General features: G+C 45.4%; 1 protein-coding gene across 6 annotated transcripts in view; it reads right to left on the bottom strand.

The window, feature by feature from the left end:
• Window positions 1-2363: 2363 nt before the first annotated feature.
• NDST2 (N-deacetylase and N-sulfotransferase 2) overlaps window positions 2364-15352 on the bottom strand; it is a 132797-nt gene continuing 119808 nt past the window's right edge. For all 6 annotated transcript variants that reach the window (XM_027649362.1, XM_027649365.1, XM_027649366.1 and 3 more), the window contains exons 8-15: window positions 11500-11682; window positions 10576-10672; window positions 9276-9399; window positions 7733-7907; window positions 7351-7521; window positions 5954-6063; window positions 4440-4542; window positions 2364-4287 (exon numbers count right to left, since the gene is read on the bottom strand). In XM_027649362.1, coding sequence (XP_027505163.1) covers window positions 4162-4287; window positions 4440-4542; window positions 5954-6063; window positions 7351-7521; window positions 7733-7907; window positions 9276-9399; window positions 10576-10672; window positions 11500-11682 — 1089 coding nt within the window. In that variant the 3' untranslated portion in view covers window positions 2364-4161. The remainder of the gene's footprint in view (window positions 4288-4439; window positions 4543-5953; window positions 6064-7350; window positions 7522-7732; window positions 7908-9275; window positions 9400-10575; window positions 10673-11499; window positions 11683-15352) is intronic.

Raw genomic sequence — 15352 nt, 5'->3', positions numbered from 1 at the left:
GGAGTGCACAGAACAGCCTTGAAACCCCAGTCAGTGGAAAAGGAGTAACCACTGAAGTATCCATGAAGGTTTTCACTGCCTCTTGGTAGAAGTCAACAGCTGTAACAACATGACATAAATTTGAAATAATTTTCTATAAGTGGTGGGAAAGTTGTATTTGCCTTACCTAGACATTAAGAGAGGGGCAGGATGTAACGGGGAAGATTATGTTCCAAAACAGAAAAGTGTGCTCAGTCTGCTACTAATGGGGTTTTTTGAACTAAGATGCAGAAAGTAAAAGGGTGGGTTGGGCCATGAGGACTTCTTAGCATTCGATGACTGTTGTACAATTGTGCTTTTAAGCCCTACTGCTAGACTGAATGACTCTCAACTACAGTTTATTTAAAATATTTTGTGTTTTCTTTCTGCGCTTGAATTTAGCTGCCTTTGGCATGATTATATTGAAGGTGGGATCTTTTGATTGGTGGTTGTGGTTTGGTTTTTTTTTTTTTGGTTGGCATGTTCAGACCTGTTGGTTTCTCATTGCTTTTCTGGCCATGTTACTATTGACTGCTGGAGCAAAAGGATCAGCAAGGAATCAAAGGATGCTCTTTCCAGAGTGTAAGGGCTGAAAAACAACAGGATGAGTTTAATCAAGTGGCTTGTTAGATTCATATCACTAGACTTTTGTGTGTCATTCTGACTTTGAGGAGCTGCAGGCTTCTGCCAGGAATATAAGCCTCTGCAGTGCTGTCATCAAGTGAAAACTGCAGTTTTCAGTGCTCAACATTTTTGTGTAGAATGGATACATGCTGCCACCTACAGAGAAATTCTCCAGTTCCCTTAGAAAGTCTTCATTCCAGAGTTGAGACTTCAGTATTTCCTGTACCTAATAGAAAGAGGTAGCAGCCTATTATTTAAGTACCTTGCCAATTGAATTCCAGATGTAATATGTGAGTACAAATTCCAAAGAGCTGTTGCCTATTATTGTTTTGCCAATTCTTACCTTTCATGCACCTGTCTTAGAATCATATGCCTTTCTGATCCCTGGGTCAAATGATTCCTTTTTAGTCCGATGCATAGGAAACTGATCTGTTTAAAGAAATATTTTTTTAATACATTTAAAAAAAAAACTCCTTTAAGGTACTGTTTTGTGCTTATCATTTTCCTTGTCTTAGAAGAGAACTGCTTACCATAAAGTTCTGTTACTAAATGTTGAGGCAAAAAGATGAGGTTTATTTTCACTACAGAAGTGTAAGGATCTGTAATGTTTAACTGCCTAAAGGGTCAGTACCTATTAATCAGTGTCTCTCACTGAAAAAAAAAAAAATTGGTTTTTTTTTTTGGCTTTTTTTGATATCAGAGATCTGCTGATATTATACAAGCTTCTCTTAGGAGGCAGTTTGTTTCCACAGCTTTGAAGGGATGTCTGGAAAGATGGTAGCTTCTGCACCAATGTGCAGTCAGGGAGAGGTAGCAGATTTGAAAATGGTTCTTCATCAGGTAAGGACAATCCTATAGTTGGAGCTGACCACAGCAGGTGATTTGTTTGTCATTAACATAAGCAGTAAGAAGTAGCATAGTGTAGAAATTAAGCAACTAGGGGGGAGGGAGCAGCCCTTTGCTGCCTGGAGTGCTGGACTAGCAACAGTATGCTAACACTGACAGTTAGTGAGCCTCTCCCAACATTTATTCCTCATACCTTGTTTGTTTTTAGTGTTTGCCTCAGACTGTGGTACATCTATGGCGAGACAGAATTAAAGGATAAAGTAATTGTGTAAGTGACAACCTACAACGGATTAAAAGCAGGAAAATGTTTAAAGGAGCAGCAGTAGCATTGGACCTGGGATCCTTCACCTTCTGTGGCAGCATGTAAAAACAGCTGCCTTGCTGCATCTGTGGTTAGTGGTGAAGTGCACGGAGAAGTGAGAGCTGTAAGACTGTTTTATAATGCTGTCACAACTGTGCCTATTTAAACAATGTTTTGGTTCCAGTTCCCTGTGAGGTTGTTTGTTTATTAGTGTAGAGCTGTTCATGGGCTGCTGGCCCAAGGCACACCTAAACAGGAGGGACAGAGCCAAGCTCTGCTGTGGCAGGAATAGCAGCCGAAAACCACTGCAGTAGTCAGGGATGGCCTAAAAGTCACCACTGCTGCAAACCACTAAGCATGAGTCTCTAACTGCAGGCTGTGTGCTGTGCCAGCATCTGCAAGCCCACCAGTGCACTCGCAGAGAGAGCAGCCTTAGGACACTTTGTGTTGTTTCAAAGGAAGTTAAACACCTTTGTTGCCCTCCCAAATATCAGCTCTAGGGTCTGGATTAGGTTTTTCACTTTTTCTTACTCTTCTACAAGCTTAGGGTCCATGACATCACTCCAAATCATCACAGAGAAGAAAAATAAGTAGTACATTTATTGAATCTTCACTTACTACTATTTCTAGCCTTTATTCAGACACGTGCTCAGCTTCGAGAGCCAAGAATTTCTTCATTATCATTCAATGTGAATGATGCTATACATGAATCCAGTGCAGGAAGTTGGGCTTTTCTCTCTTAACAGGAGTGAGAGAGCAGTTTCTAGTCTTTCCATCCTTTTTTTTGGCTGCACAAAATAACCCTTTCCAAGGGCACATGAAATAAAATACTATATTGCATACTATATACATTTACATACAATGGTAAATGCACCATTCATTCAGAAATACACAATACCTAAGGCTCAACGGAAAAGCTCAATTGAAGCACCTTCTCTCTGGATAGGAGAAAAGTAGCTCATGACACTGGAAGTTTCCATAACCTGTGTCCATGTGGATCCTGCCCCTCTGTTCTCTAGAACTGCAGCAATCTCCAAGGACCGCCTGTGCCGAGGAAGGAGGGACGATGGCCCACACCACTGCAGAAGCCCATGGCTCAGTGACAGAAAACATGTACAACCATGATGGAGGATTCCCTCTGAGAATAATTATCCAGCAACTGCAGGAGGCAGCAAAGCACCTTAGTGTACTTACTTGACCACATGCAGAAGTAGTAAACTGAACAGCGCCTTTTGGACATAGGAAACCACTTCTGGTGCAAAGCCTTCCCTTTATATCTGAACAATACCTACTTTTAACTGTTTTTTTGCTTTTCTCCTTGGATTGTTGGACTGCAAGAAGATTTAAAAAAGTGCTAGCTATTGGAATATGTGGTTGGGGCCCTGGAGTTGTTGGAAAGGCAAAAATGTTGCTATTTTTTTAGCTGACTGGACATGGGGAACTGAATTGTCTGCTTTCAGCTGTCTCATCAGCCTTATTTTACAATACCTGAGCTTTGCCTCCCCCAGCTGCTGTGCTGCACTGACACATGCCTCTAAAGTGCTCTACGGGGACATTACTGCTCCTTGGTTATCTTTTGAAATGTGTGAAGTCCCTGCAGAGAAATACTTGCCACATTGCCACATGTGGCAACCTCTTCCTTAAGATAACAAAGCAATTCTGTGTCTGTCAATACCTGCAGCTTTGCCTTATCTCCCATTGCCATTGCCCAGAGGCACTGGACACTATCACACCCAAACTGCTGCAGGTAAGGAGAGGCAATCTTCCTTGTCTATCACAGCTGTCTCCCAGAAGGTGCAGTCCCCAGCATCCACAGGCAGTGGCACTGTAAGCAATGGGCATGGCCACCGTGCTCTCCAGGGGGAGGAACAAGGCATTCTTGTACCTTGCTGTACCACATACGGATAGAATTTGGGGTTCACTGGACTAGATTCCCCTTTTATTAGGCTGCTGCTCTTTTCTCAGCAGTAGGCTCAATAGCTCACTCTGCAGTCTTTACTTCTGGGCTCAGAGGAGTAACACATTAACTCCAGCTAGTGCCGGTTTCATAGACTGAGAAAAGTAATTTAAACATACAGAAAGTGTTAACTCTGCTCTCTCCCCTGCTCAAAGTAGGGCAGGCATTCCAAATCTGTCCTGTAAATATAAGTCAAATTGTAACACAGCACTAATACTCAAGAATGTGACTTGCACTCTATGCCCCAGGGCAGTGTCAGAGGCAGCAGCCCTTTCCAAGGGTCAGGAAAGGCTCCACATGCATATTCTCTGCTCCTGCTCATTTGTCCATTTGTTTTGGCTTGACAAGAGATGGCATCATAGCACACATTGGAGCACCACACATCCCAATGGCACTGAGGGCAGGGGAGTCCCTCTCAGCTCCAGCTGGAGTTCTGCAGTTCCTCTCGGAGCCAGGTTGGAAGGGGCTGCCCAAGTCTGTTCATCAGCTTGGATAACTCAATGTTGTGCTCCCGGTAGAAGTCTCTCAGAAACAGCCGTGACTGTGTGGAAAAAACAGACCACGTTAGCATGAAAGAAAATGTTACCCTCAACACACATTCCATAGGTGATCAGGACAGATGGTAGGAAAATCCAGGTTGATTTTCTGCGATGTTTCTACATCTCTTGCTGCCAAGAGATTTGAGTTACTCACCAAGGAATCCATATCAGGGTATTTTCTTCCTTTACTCTTTCCTAGGCATTTAGTTTTTCCTCCATCTAGCAGCTGGCACCAAAATCCTTTTGCTTCATCAAATCTGAAAAGAACACTTGTCTTTAAAAGATTCAGCCACATGCCCAATTAGCAGCAGCAGAAGTTAAGTGACTCTGTAGATATGCCCTATTTTAGTGATTTATTTGTGGTATTTTTTCCCTTTTTTTTTTTTTAGCACTTGCCTACTTTGACAAGAAATCATTACAAACATGACTCAGCTTTATGCAAATTTCAGAGGTAAAATAGTGTTACAATATTTGTTGGGGGGGGGAGATAATAATCAGTGTTTTAGTGTATGTAAATTCTTTTAAATTGCCTCACTATAGTTGAGTAATCAAGAATCCCCCAACTGTTTAAAGAGTCAAGTGTTTCTCTTCTTGCTAAAACACAGGTATAAGGCAATGCTGGGAAACATGTCTGGACTTGGTCTGGTCTGTCCCCTTGGTTGCCCAAAGGTGAGCTTGAGATTTGAGCAAGTACCCTACCAAACCTGAGGCAAGTCGTCCAACACCATTTACTTTCTGCCTCTGGCTGAAGGGTAGCACTCCTGTACCACTACTCCATTTACCACCAGCACGTGTGCTTCAGCAAGTAAAGCTCTCAGGTAACCTGACATTTCTCTAAATCTGCTCTCCCCTGGGGAGCCATGTACCACCTCCTTGGAAAACAGCTGCAGGAGGAGAACCGAACCGATTCTCCTCTACTGCAAAAAAGAAAGGGCAACTGCTGTATGCCCCTGCTGCCCCCCCATCAGCCTCAGCTAGCATAGTCTGTGATGGCAGAGATGATGTGAAAACACAGGTTTCAGCTGCAAAGAACAATATTCAGCATCTCCAGTGGGCTTGCAGAGTTTCCACTGAAGACTGGTATGGCCACAGTTCAGCTTCAACAGCACTTCATTTATTCATATTAACTGTACTTGCACTGTGGGCAAGATCACAGTAACGGCTGAGTAATATCCTTTAACGTAGTAGCAGTGTTAGCCTCTCCTAACACTGCCTCAGATAGCCCTGGGCACCTGTCAAATCCATGTCTTCTGTAGTAACAGTCTCTACCTCAAAACTGTGCAGTGTGTCCCTAATTTCCATTTGGGTGAAGATATGAGCAGCTTGTCACACATTTTTTATCATACCTCCTCTACTTTCTGTCAGTAGGTATAACACAAAGCATAAGGAGTGCTAATAATTCCCAGAAACCACAAGGACCAAATGGAAGAAACATCATAGTTACTACTGTGAGCAATTTCATGCTTCTCCATGACAGTGCCAAAAGCCACCCTTTCCCCTGTAATTTCTGGAAAGACTAAGCTGTGATTCCAGTCTTGGTACAGTGTCTCATGCTATCTGAACCTAATTTTAGGTTAGGCACACCTCTGAAACCTTTGCAGATCTTGTGGTCAGAGACAAAAAGTTATTTTTTCACTCAAGAGCTTACTGGCTGAGAAGGCATCCTACCTGAGGGCCTGTGTGTAGTTGAAGAGTGGCGTAACTCCCAAGAACTTCTGGATGTTGTCCATTACAGAGGCAGGGTTGTGTCTCAGCTCCTGACCATCCACAATGAGAAGCTGAAAAGAGAGCAGCTGCCTGAGCCTCTGCCAGCTTGTGCTGACTGACACCTGTGAGCTCCCTGGATCTCTAACTGCCCCCAGCCTTTGCACCTGGGAGTAAAGGCAGCCAAAGTCTGTCTGTTCTAGAACAACACAGTGGGGGGATGTGGCCCAATGGCTACCACAGATAGAGAAATTATTATCTGGGCCACAAGTACCATAAAACAGTAGATCATGACATGCCTTGCTTAATAAAATTGTCTTTGGCCAAACCCTCTTTAACTAAGTACTAAGACCCAGCAGTAGCATGTACAGATTGTCTCTGGACACCTCATGTACTTTTTAAATGTCAGGAGCCATTGTGCTAAGTATTCTGTAACCTGTGATTATTCTCCTGTTACAGATATCACAGGCAATAACAAACATTTGTGCTAATAAATTACCTATTCCAAAGAACAGAACAGAGAAATAGTCACATGAACTGAAGACTGGAGGAAGGCACGAGACCCTGGCCCACACAAGAACAAGGATGATGTGTGTCATTCCTCACAGCAGTAACCTCCAGGAAGAGTAAGGCAAGGAGATACAAGCCCAAGAATGCTTTACTGCGTCTCTTTTAGTCTTGGCAGATCTGTAATGAACAGCTCAGGCTCTGCTGCTTTGGCAGAGAATAAGAGACTAAATGGGCATTATAAACCTCTGCTGGACTGAGAATAACTTCAGCAGCAGAGAGGAACTTGAAAAAAAAAATCCTAACTCACACTATATATGTATACATATATATATACATTAGTCTAAAAACTTCTTGGGAATTTAGAGGCAATAATGGTCTATACTGTTTATTAAATGTCATTTTGCAAATTTATACACTTAACAGAATCCTGACATCTCTGCAGTGAGCTTTCCTTTCTGCAGACAGCTAAAGGCTTCACAGCAATGAAACCGCAGCAGGTAGCTGAAGACCTGGGCCTGAAGAGGGTCCCTGAGCTGCAGGCTGCCAAGAAGAAAGGAAGGAAATTCTAACACTGATGTTCTTGCTGAACTTCTGAGTACTGTGGAGCTCTCTAGGAGATCACAGTATCCTCCTGAACTCATTTACTTTTACAAATACAATAAAGTGCAAAATTGGAGTATTCAAGTCTGATTTCTTACCTACTCATAACAGGAGAAAGGAAGTGGTGGCTCTTTTCCAAAAGACAAGACAGAAGGGGAGCACATGCATATGAATCAGTTTGTTCCCCTCTCCTCTACAGTAAACCTACAAAGGGCCTGTAGCAGGAGAGCCTCTGCTACCAAACCTCCTACCTGCCCTGAGGGGTAGTATGTGAGCCAGCGCTCCAGGTGTGTGGAGTACCAGCCAGGGAGCAGGCACCGGCTCTGCAGGTTGCGCAGTTCCTGAGGGGCCTGGGATTTCGCAGAGATCACTTGGTAGAAGGTGTAATTGAGCGCCACAGGGTCATTGTGAGCACGCTGGTGCTGAAAAACACAAGCTGAATTTAGGAACAGGAACACATGATTCCACCTTATATATCTCTGTGCAGACCCCCCCTGACTCAGCACAGCCACTCACAAATGCCTTTGTATGCCAACCTGTCCACACCCTGCAGGCAGCCTGCCTCCTCTGTGGAAATCTCCCACCCCACTGCAATCTCTGGCCCCCACCCACAGAACAGTGCAGGGAAGTTACCTGATACCACGAATAGGCTCGGTCAGCAGGGTTGATCAGAACAGTAATGATTTTAGCTCGAGGCAGCAGGGCTGCACCACGTTTTGGTACCACCTCTGTGTCAAAGTAATTGGCACTCTTCTCAAACATGAAGTCTGTGCTGGCATTGGAGGGGATGGGAAAGAATTCCATGTACCTGCCGAACAGATGGGATGCTGGTAAGCAGCATGGCCAACAAAGAAATGGCACCAACCCCACAATGCCCTCACTCCTGTTGAACTGACACAGTTTGCAACACAACTGCACCTCCCCAGTAATGCCACGAATGGGCGAACGGGTGCAGAGTTGGCAGAGATGTGACTTGAAAAAAGGTGGTGGCACACGACATAGAAAGTTGGGAAATGATAAAAAGGTAAGGAAGTATCTTGCTGAGAGTGTGTTCCCCAAGTCCTTAGGCAGTGGAAAGAAAAAACCTGGGGGTAAGGAACCAGTTGCAAGCTCTACCAGAAAAGACATTTTGTCCAAGAATAAGGTCAGAATCATCTGCCTGCTCTGCCACTGACAACTTGTTTAAACCTGTCTAAATCCTATGTCTTTTTGTACCTCAGTCCATAGCTGAGATGGAGGGTGAAGAGCTTTGCTTCACAGAAGCTTGCTGAATTAGTAATGTGGAAACTGTAAGAAATTTGAGTAACTGTAGGGTAGAGCGTAGTAAGGGGGCAGGGGACTGTAAAGCACTGGAAGACTGGTCTCTGCTCAAATTTAAGCTGTACAACTAAACGCAAAGATCCTCCTCTTGCATGTGATAGTGCTTTACTCCTGTGAGCTTTGCTCAAGTACCAACCACCTTCCAGTATCTTTGCAACAGTCCTCTAAATGATCAGAGAAGTCAACCCTCTCACAGGCAAAGAAATCCCACAGCAGAATGCCTTACTGCCACACAGCTGTCCCTCAGAGCCTCTCATGAGGGACAGCAGTGCCATGGTCAACCAAAGCTAATGCTTTGAGCAAGAAACAGTTTTAAACTTTTTCTGCCTGGAAACACAGTGGCATAATAGTGCCACAGTGACACTAGAACTTCCCTGTCAGGTGCAAACACTTTATCATAAAAAAGACAAGGTATGCACATGGACACTGGGAGCCAGCACAGGGAACACAGTGGCAGCTGTAAGTCTCAAGGACCCAGAACGGTAGGGAGGTTGTCCCCCCTGTATTAGGTGTTTTAACTCTGAAACCATGAGGAACTTTTTAATGAGAACACAGCTGTCTGTTTTGCCTGTCAAAGTAAAAGTAAATTCATGACAGCAGTACATTCAACAAGGACTTACTGAATTTTTAAAGCTAAATCATGCCTACAACCCTCCTGTTGAACAGTCAGTAAAATGAGAAACTACACAGCTGGGTTAGAAGGAAAAGAGAGAATGTGCACTGAGCAATAGCAAGGAAAACAGCTGTTTAGAGATAGAGAAGCTGTCAAGGGGGCTGAGGTGAAAATACAGAGAGACTCAGGGGAACACAACATGGGTGCACCTTATCACAGAAGAACACGTGTCAGGTTTCTTACCAATCGATTCCTTTATGATAGTTGGGGCCATTAAAAAACTGGATCTCCTCAAAGGTGGATGGACTTGGGAAGTTACTGGTGACAGCTGGATGCATGGTCAAGAAGAAGTGCACAGCTGTTGTGCCTGCAACAGGAACCAGTTAAAGGGACCTGGCTCACATATAACACTTGGTTGAATGAACAGCTTTACTTCACTGCAAAAAACAGTTCCCAGATGGGCACACTCCTATCATGCGTGGCTAACCCACCCCTTAACTCATGCAGGTTACAACAGCAGTGGCACCAAGCACCCTGGGATTGAACTTGCCTGAGCAGTTCAGTCCCACATTTCAGCTCATGCAGCTCATTTAAGTCACCTCCTTAGCATGACAGCTGCCACCCACATTAGCTACCCCCATGCTGGCACAGCCACTGTCACGTGGCAGAACTCATACCTGCCAAACGGGAGGTGGCCTGGGCAGGAGATATGCTAGAGACAACATGAGTGTCCTTGGATGGGAACTCAGCTGGAGATGCCTTGGCCTGCCTGTGCTGTAATGTTTTCCCTTTACCCCGTCAAACCTGATGATCCTGCTCAGCACACAGCTGTGGGCCTCCAGCAGTTTTCTTACTGTGCCACTGCAAGCAGTTTGGGTCATGATAAACACACACCAACAGAGCTTCACAGTGACACAGCCAGGAGGCAGCAGCTCGGCTGGGACAAGCTTCCTTCCAAGGCTGACCACCATTTGCTATGGATGCTTGGAGCCGCTGTTTCACCACACTACACAGAAAGCCAAGGCTTGAAGACTTGGCTTTAGCTGAAGAGATTTTTCTCTCTTCAGCCTAGAAGGGACTCGTCAGTACAGTATATACAGCTGTGTCACTGCCAACCACAATGCCACAGCAGTTAAAAGGTGGTGACAGAGATCAGACAGTGACATGGAGCATGCAGTGGGTACACAGATCTGTCGCACTAAAAGCACTAGGGGACATTCATTGTAACCTTTGTTAAGCGTGTGCACTTAGTCCTGCTGGCAGCTTATGTCTGTGATACACTAAGGTCACTGCTTCTCTGAGCTTACACGGAAAAGCCAAAACAAAACTCTGCAGGTAGGGGAAGCCAAGCACAATGCCAGAGTGGAAAGTACTGACAGACTTGCCAGATTTAGGTTAGAATGTATCTGAGATTGTCTGAAATGTCCTCTGTGGCCATTTGGCAGCTTGCACAAAAGGCAGCCATACAGATCTATGGCATGGACATTTCCAGCTCTCCTTTTTGGAAGTTGCAATCTGTCTTTAGATAAAGCATACACATTACCAGTTTTTTGAGGTCCCACGATGAGGAACTTGGGGAGTCGATCACATGTTTTCTCTTTGGACCAGATATCCTTGTGCCTTTTATCATCACAGGGATTCTGTAGCACAAGAGATGAGATTAAGCATTACCACAGGAGGTAATGGCAAGGGGAGGAAAAGCTGGAAGGGCCAATCCTCTTGGGAAAATGCTATTAGCATATGAAGAACACTTCAGAGCCACGCTGCTGCTCTGCCAGGCTTTAAAGAGGTGTTAAGTAAAAACATGGGGACCATTTTCAAAAGCTCCAGAGTGACATCAGAGCCAAAGTCTCTCTGAGAGTGATGACTACAGGCCTTGCCCTATGTAGCCATACTGGGCTGGGCCACCTTGTTAGTGCACCTCAGCATCTGTGAACTTCTGGTAGACAGACAACTCTATCACCTTCAGTTAATTTCATCTGCTCATTACCATGCAAAGAGCTGCTGCACTGGGATAAAATGGAATAAGCATGTTTTTATTTAATGAACATGAATTCTGCAGTGTGAAATTATTTTCAGATTAATCACATTAACATGCCTGTGAACTCCTCCAGCAGCAAACAGGATTCTTCCTCACATACTTTACACACATTTCACAGCAGCTTGCCCTAATACAAGCCCTTTAATGACTCAAATGCAAGCTGGCCCCCAGTCACATATGACAGTCATCCTTGTCCCCAAGCTCACATCACGATTGTGATGTGAGCTTGGGGACAAGGATGACTGTCCTACTACTGCTCCTACCCCCCATTCTGTTCCACCTTGCAATTTGCCTCACACAGCCCGAAGCCACAATGGTTAAACCTAAAAGCTTTATGCTTTACCCTGCTGTGCTCTGGATCAGCAGTTTAAATATGGGATACACCTCTTCAAACACCACTAGGAGCAGTTAAAGTTGCCTTCTCACCTGCCACAAGGGATTCTTCTCCTGGGGAAAGATTTCAAAGTATTTTTTTGCAAGTTGGACCGGAGGCAATGTTTGCAGGCGAAGGTTGGTCCAACACTGCACAAACTTGACCAGGCTCTCAAAAGTGTACAGTCCTAGACGGTCATTCCCATAGTTGGACAGGTGGGTCATGAAGATGCTTATCTGAAAATAGGAAAGACATGGGCTACTAGTAAATCAGGTAACAGAAGCATTTCCTCCTAGCTTGATTCCACAGTCACAAAGAGGCTGTTCACAACTCAGACTACCATGACTGTCTTGGTTGACAAGTGTTCATCTGCCAGGATACAGCAATGCCTTGAGGCAAAAGGAAAGAAACGTAGCACTTTCAAGACAGGAAGAGCTTGGGAGAGGAGGAACATAGACTTCTCAGTAACCCCTTGGAATGGTGTGTGGGGGAGGGTATTAACAGAGCCCTGGATGTGAGTCCAGAACAGCTTCAAAATCCCATTCAAGTGGCTCTAGAACATTTAGGGGAACAAGGCTTGCTCAGTGACTCCCTTGCAAAGCCTCTTTCATGGGAAAATGGGAGCTTCCCTTCCTCTCCCCAGGGCACAAGCCAGGGCAACCTCTGGAGCTGCAGTCTGCTACAGCAGGGGAGCAGGCTGGGGAGGGGCACAATGCCGTGGGGCAGGGCACAGTGGCACAGGGACAGTTGTCACTGGAGCTCTTCCTCAGCCCACAGCCTGTCACAGCTTTCATTCTCTTCAGAGTTGACATCTCAAGCGTAAAAGAACAACTGGTAATTGGCACTTTAGAGTATGAACAGGTGTATGTGGGGATCTAAACGGGGACTGCAAAGAGACACTGCACTAGGATATTGTCCTAGAAACAGACACCAGCTGGTAAGTTTTAGCTCGCAAGAACCTTCAGCACAGGCAGCCCCTGAAAAACATCCTGCCAAGCCCAAGGATGTTAATCCTTTGGCAAAGTGTCACTCAACAGCCATGGCAGCCGCCCCAGCACTGCAGTGCTCAGGAGCTTGTGTGCTATTTCTGCCTTGCCAAGCCATCTCTCCAGCAGATACATTTCCCTCCTGTCAGTTTTTCACTATTTTAACTTTTGGATAAGAGTGCAAAGGACTGTTATCAGCTTGACTCTAGTGTGTGGGTTTGACAGATCCCATGGAATTCAGCATCCCAGTGCCCATAACACAACACCACTTTGCCAGACACAAACCACACCATGGCTGGAAGTTAGAAAAACAAAAACACTGAGGTCGGTGAAGGAATGACCACGTGGCTTATTTACCACTCCTCACACAGTGTCTGCCCAGTGCAGGGAGGGAAACCAACCGCAGTCACAGCAGGGGCACCCACTGCTGCACAGTTCTGGGTTCAATGATGATGCCAGGTAAGGGCAGGAGGCAATAACAGGCTTCCCTGGCAGGGGGCAGGAATGGCTTTCCCACTCACAGTAGGGAAAGAGCAAAATGGGGAAGCAGGAGACAGATGGTCCTGGGATGAAGATTTTTGCTGGCACTCGGGAAGTCTGAATTCAGTTTTCTGCCCAGTGTCACCATGGACTAGTCTCAGCAAGACAAGAGATACTCTTTCTGCCTGAGCCATCCCCGAGACACTGTGAAACAAATTTAATCCTGTCTATAAGGTGCTCACAACCCAGAGTCTTTGGGTAGGCAACAGAAAACAGTGGTAGGACGTTGGGACACATGGAAAGTAAGTGGAGTTAAAGATTTATCATGTTTGTCTGCCTGTGAGTTTTTCACTTCTGGTTTCCTATTGAGCTGACAAGAGAGGCCCTGCCAGACAGGCTCTGGCACCTACACTTCAAAGAGCAGCGTGTGCTTGGTGCTGTTGTGTAAGAAGGATGTGCTAAATACAACACAGAGCAAAGGACAGAAAGATCTGTGTAACTGCAAGGCATGGTGGCAAAAGCACACATCTCATGTTGTATTTTGCCCCTTTCTGGGAGACATTGGGAAGGTTTTTTGACAGCAAAGGGTGGCTCATCCCTTTGACTAGCTAGTGAAATATGCAGAGGAAAAATTTGGTGCCTGAAGAGTCTGGCTAACCGGCACAAATCAAGTACTGCAGCAGGGAGGACACAGGTCACCATCTGGGACCTCTTCAAGATTTCCAGAATGAAAAAAAGCCTGCACGTGATCCAGGTTGGCAACTACATCTCACGACTGACTGCATTTGGTGAAACGCCTCACACAGGTAATGTTGCCACCTGCAAACAGTCCCAAGTAACTGGATTTAGAAGAAGGAAAGAAACCCAATTGATGAGCCATTTCCCTGTATTTCTGAGCGTGCGGTCACGTCCTGTAACACACTTGCACTGCTTAACAAGGCCTGGCAGCTTGCTCTGCCCCGTCACAGCTACTGCTGCCAAAACAGCTCTGAGCACTACTTCTGACATAAGCTACACTCAAGTGCCATCTCTCCCTCCCTCCCATCCACACCCACAGACTCCGGGGACTGGCTTGGAAATAACACCTCCCTCCTCTCTTCCTCCCTTCCACTGTCAGCCTGCCATGATTTCCCTTCCTTCACACCAAGGAATAATGAGAGCAGAGGTCAGAGAGAGCCTAGACAGAACACAGAAACAGGAGGGTATGAGGACCTCGAAATGTAACAAGCAGCTGCGGGCACAGCAGTAAGCGGCCTGTGCAGTGTAAGCAGAAGTGTTTGTGAGAAGAGATCAGCCTGTCTGCTCAGGATCAGCAGCTATTCTCCTTCTGACATAAGACCTTGTTCACCACTCAGAAGATCAAACATCTTTTGTTTGCACTGTGGAGTTAATCATACACATACAGGCTTGGAGATTCCTGCCTGTCTAAATCCACTCAACAGGAGCTGGAAGCACCAAAAAGGACTGAAAGAGCCTGGTCCAAGTCTGCTTGCTACGGATCACTGCTGGGGCTGTGGGGCTGGCCAGCTTTCTTTCAGGTCCCTGAGATGGCTCTATCAGGAGGGGAGGAATGCAAGGTCTGAGTTACTGTGCAAACATAAGCCATGGAGAGGAGCTTAGAGCACAGTACTCTGCTCTGACAGAGAGAAATGCTACACTGCCAAAAGGAAGCAAAGTGTAAACATGGGAAGCATCTGAAGATGCCTGAAAGTTTAAAAAAGTCTCTATGAAGACCCAACAATAAGTTTGGCAAATAAGCTCATCCTGTACCAGAGCACAATTTTCCCATACTTTTCCTTGATCACAGATTACTGCCAGCTGGTTAGACCATCACATGCTTATCAACAATTTTAATGGCAAGTTCTAGATACTATGTTTCTATAAATTCTTTGGCATAGCCTCCTAGACCAGTAAAGATCTCTGCATTACAGTTTGGCAACTGGTTTTCCAAGAGAAATCTGGAGCCCTTAACTTTCACAGAGGCTATTTCTGCAGGCATGCTTTAAGATCTGACAATTTCAAAGTGGGACAAGGTGCAATTCACTCAGCATATGGGAACATAAGCCCAGAAAAGAAATTGTTACGAGTAAAAAGCAGTTTCTTTCCATTCAACTGATCACTCCACATGTAATGGAAACAATTACCTTCTCCTTACTATAGACTTTTCTCAAGCAGGCAGGTTTGGGTGTTGTGTGTAAAAATAAGTCTGTCTTAGGCGATAGAGACGGAGGGCTGGCTTCCAGACCTCAGGGATGGAAGGCTGGCTTCTACACCTGAAGTATAAACTCCTACAGCTTTTTAGCAAGGGCTCTCACAGACCCATAGCTTCTGCAGATCATACACCTTCTTCTGCCAGAGCTGGTCATAGGTTAACCTTGAGAAACACAGGGCCTGTTTGTGAACTACAGCCTGTTTGTCAGGTGCACTCTGAGCACACTGT

This window comes from Corapipo altera, unplaced genomic scaffold (assembly GCF_003945725.1).
Source record: "Corapipo altera isolate COAL_440 unplaced genomic scaffold, ASM394572v1 53, whole genome shotgun sequence".
In the NCBI taxonomy this organism is placed as follows: Eukaryota; Metazoa; Chordata; class Aves; order Passeriformes; family Pipridae; genus Corapipo; species Corapipo altera.
The sequence above is the reverse complement of the archived record's forward strand: the minus strand, read 5'-3'. Positions and strand labels throughout refer to the sequence as shown.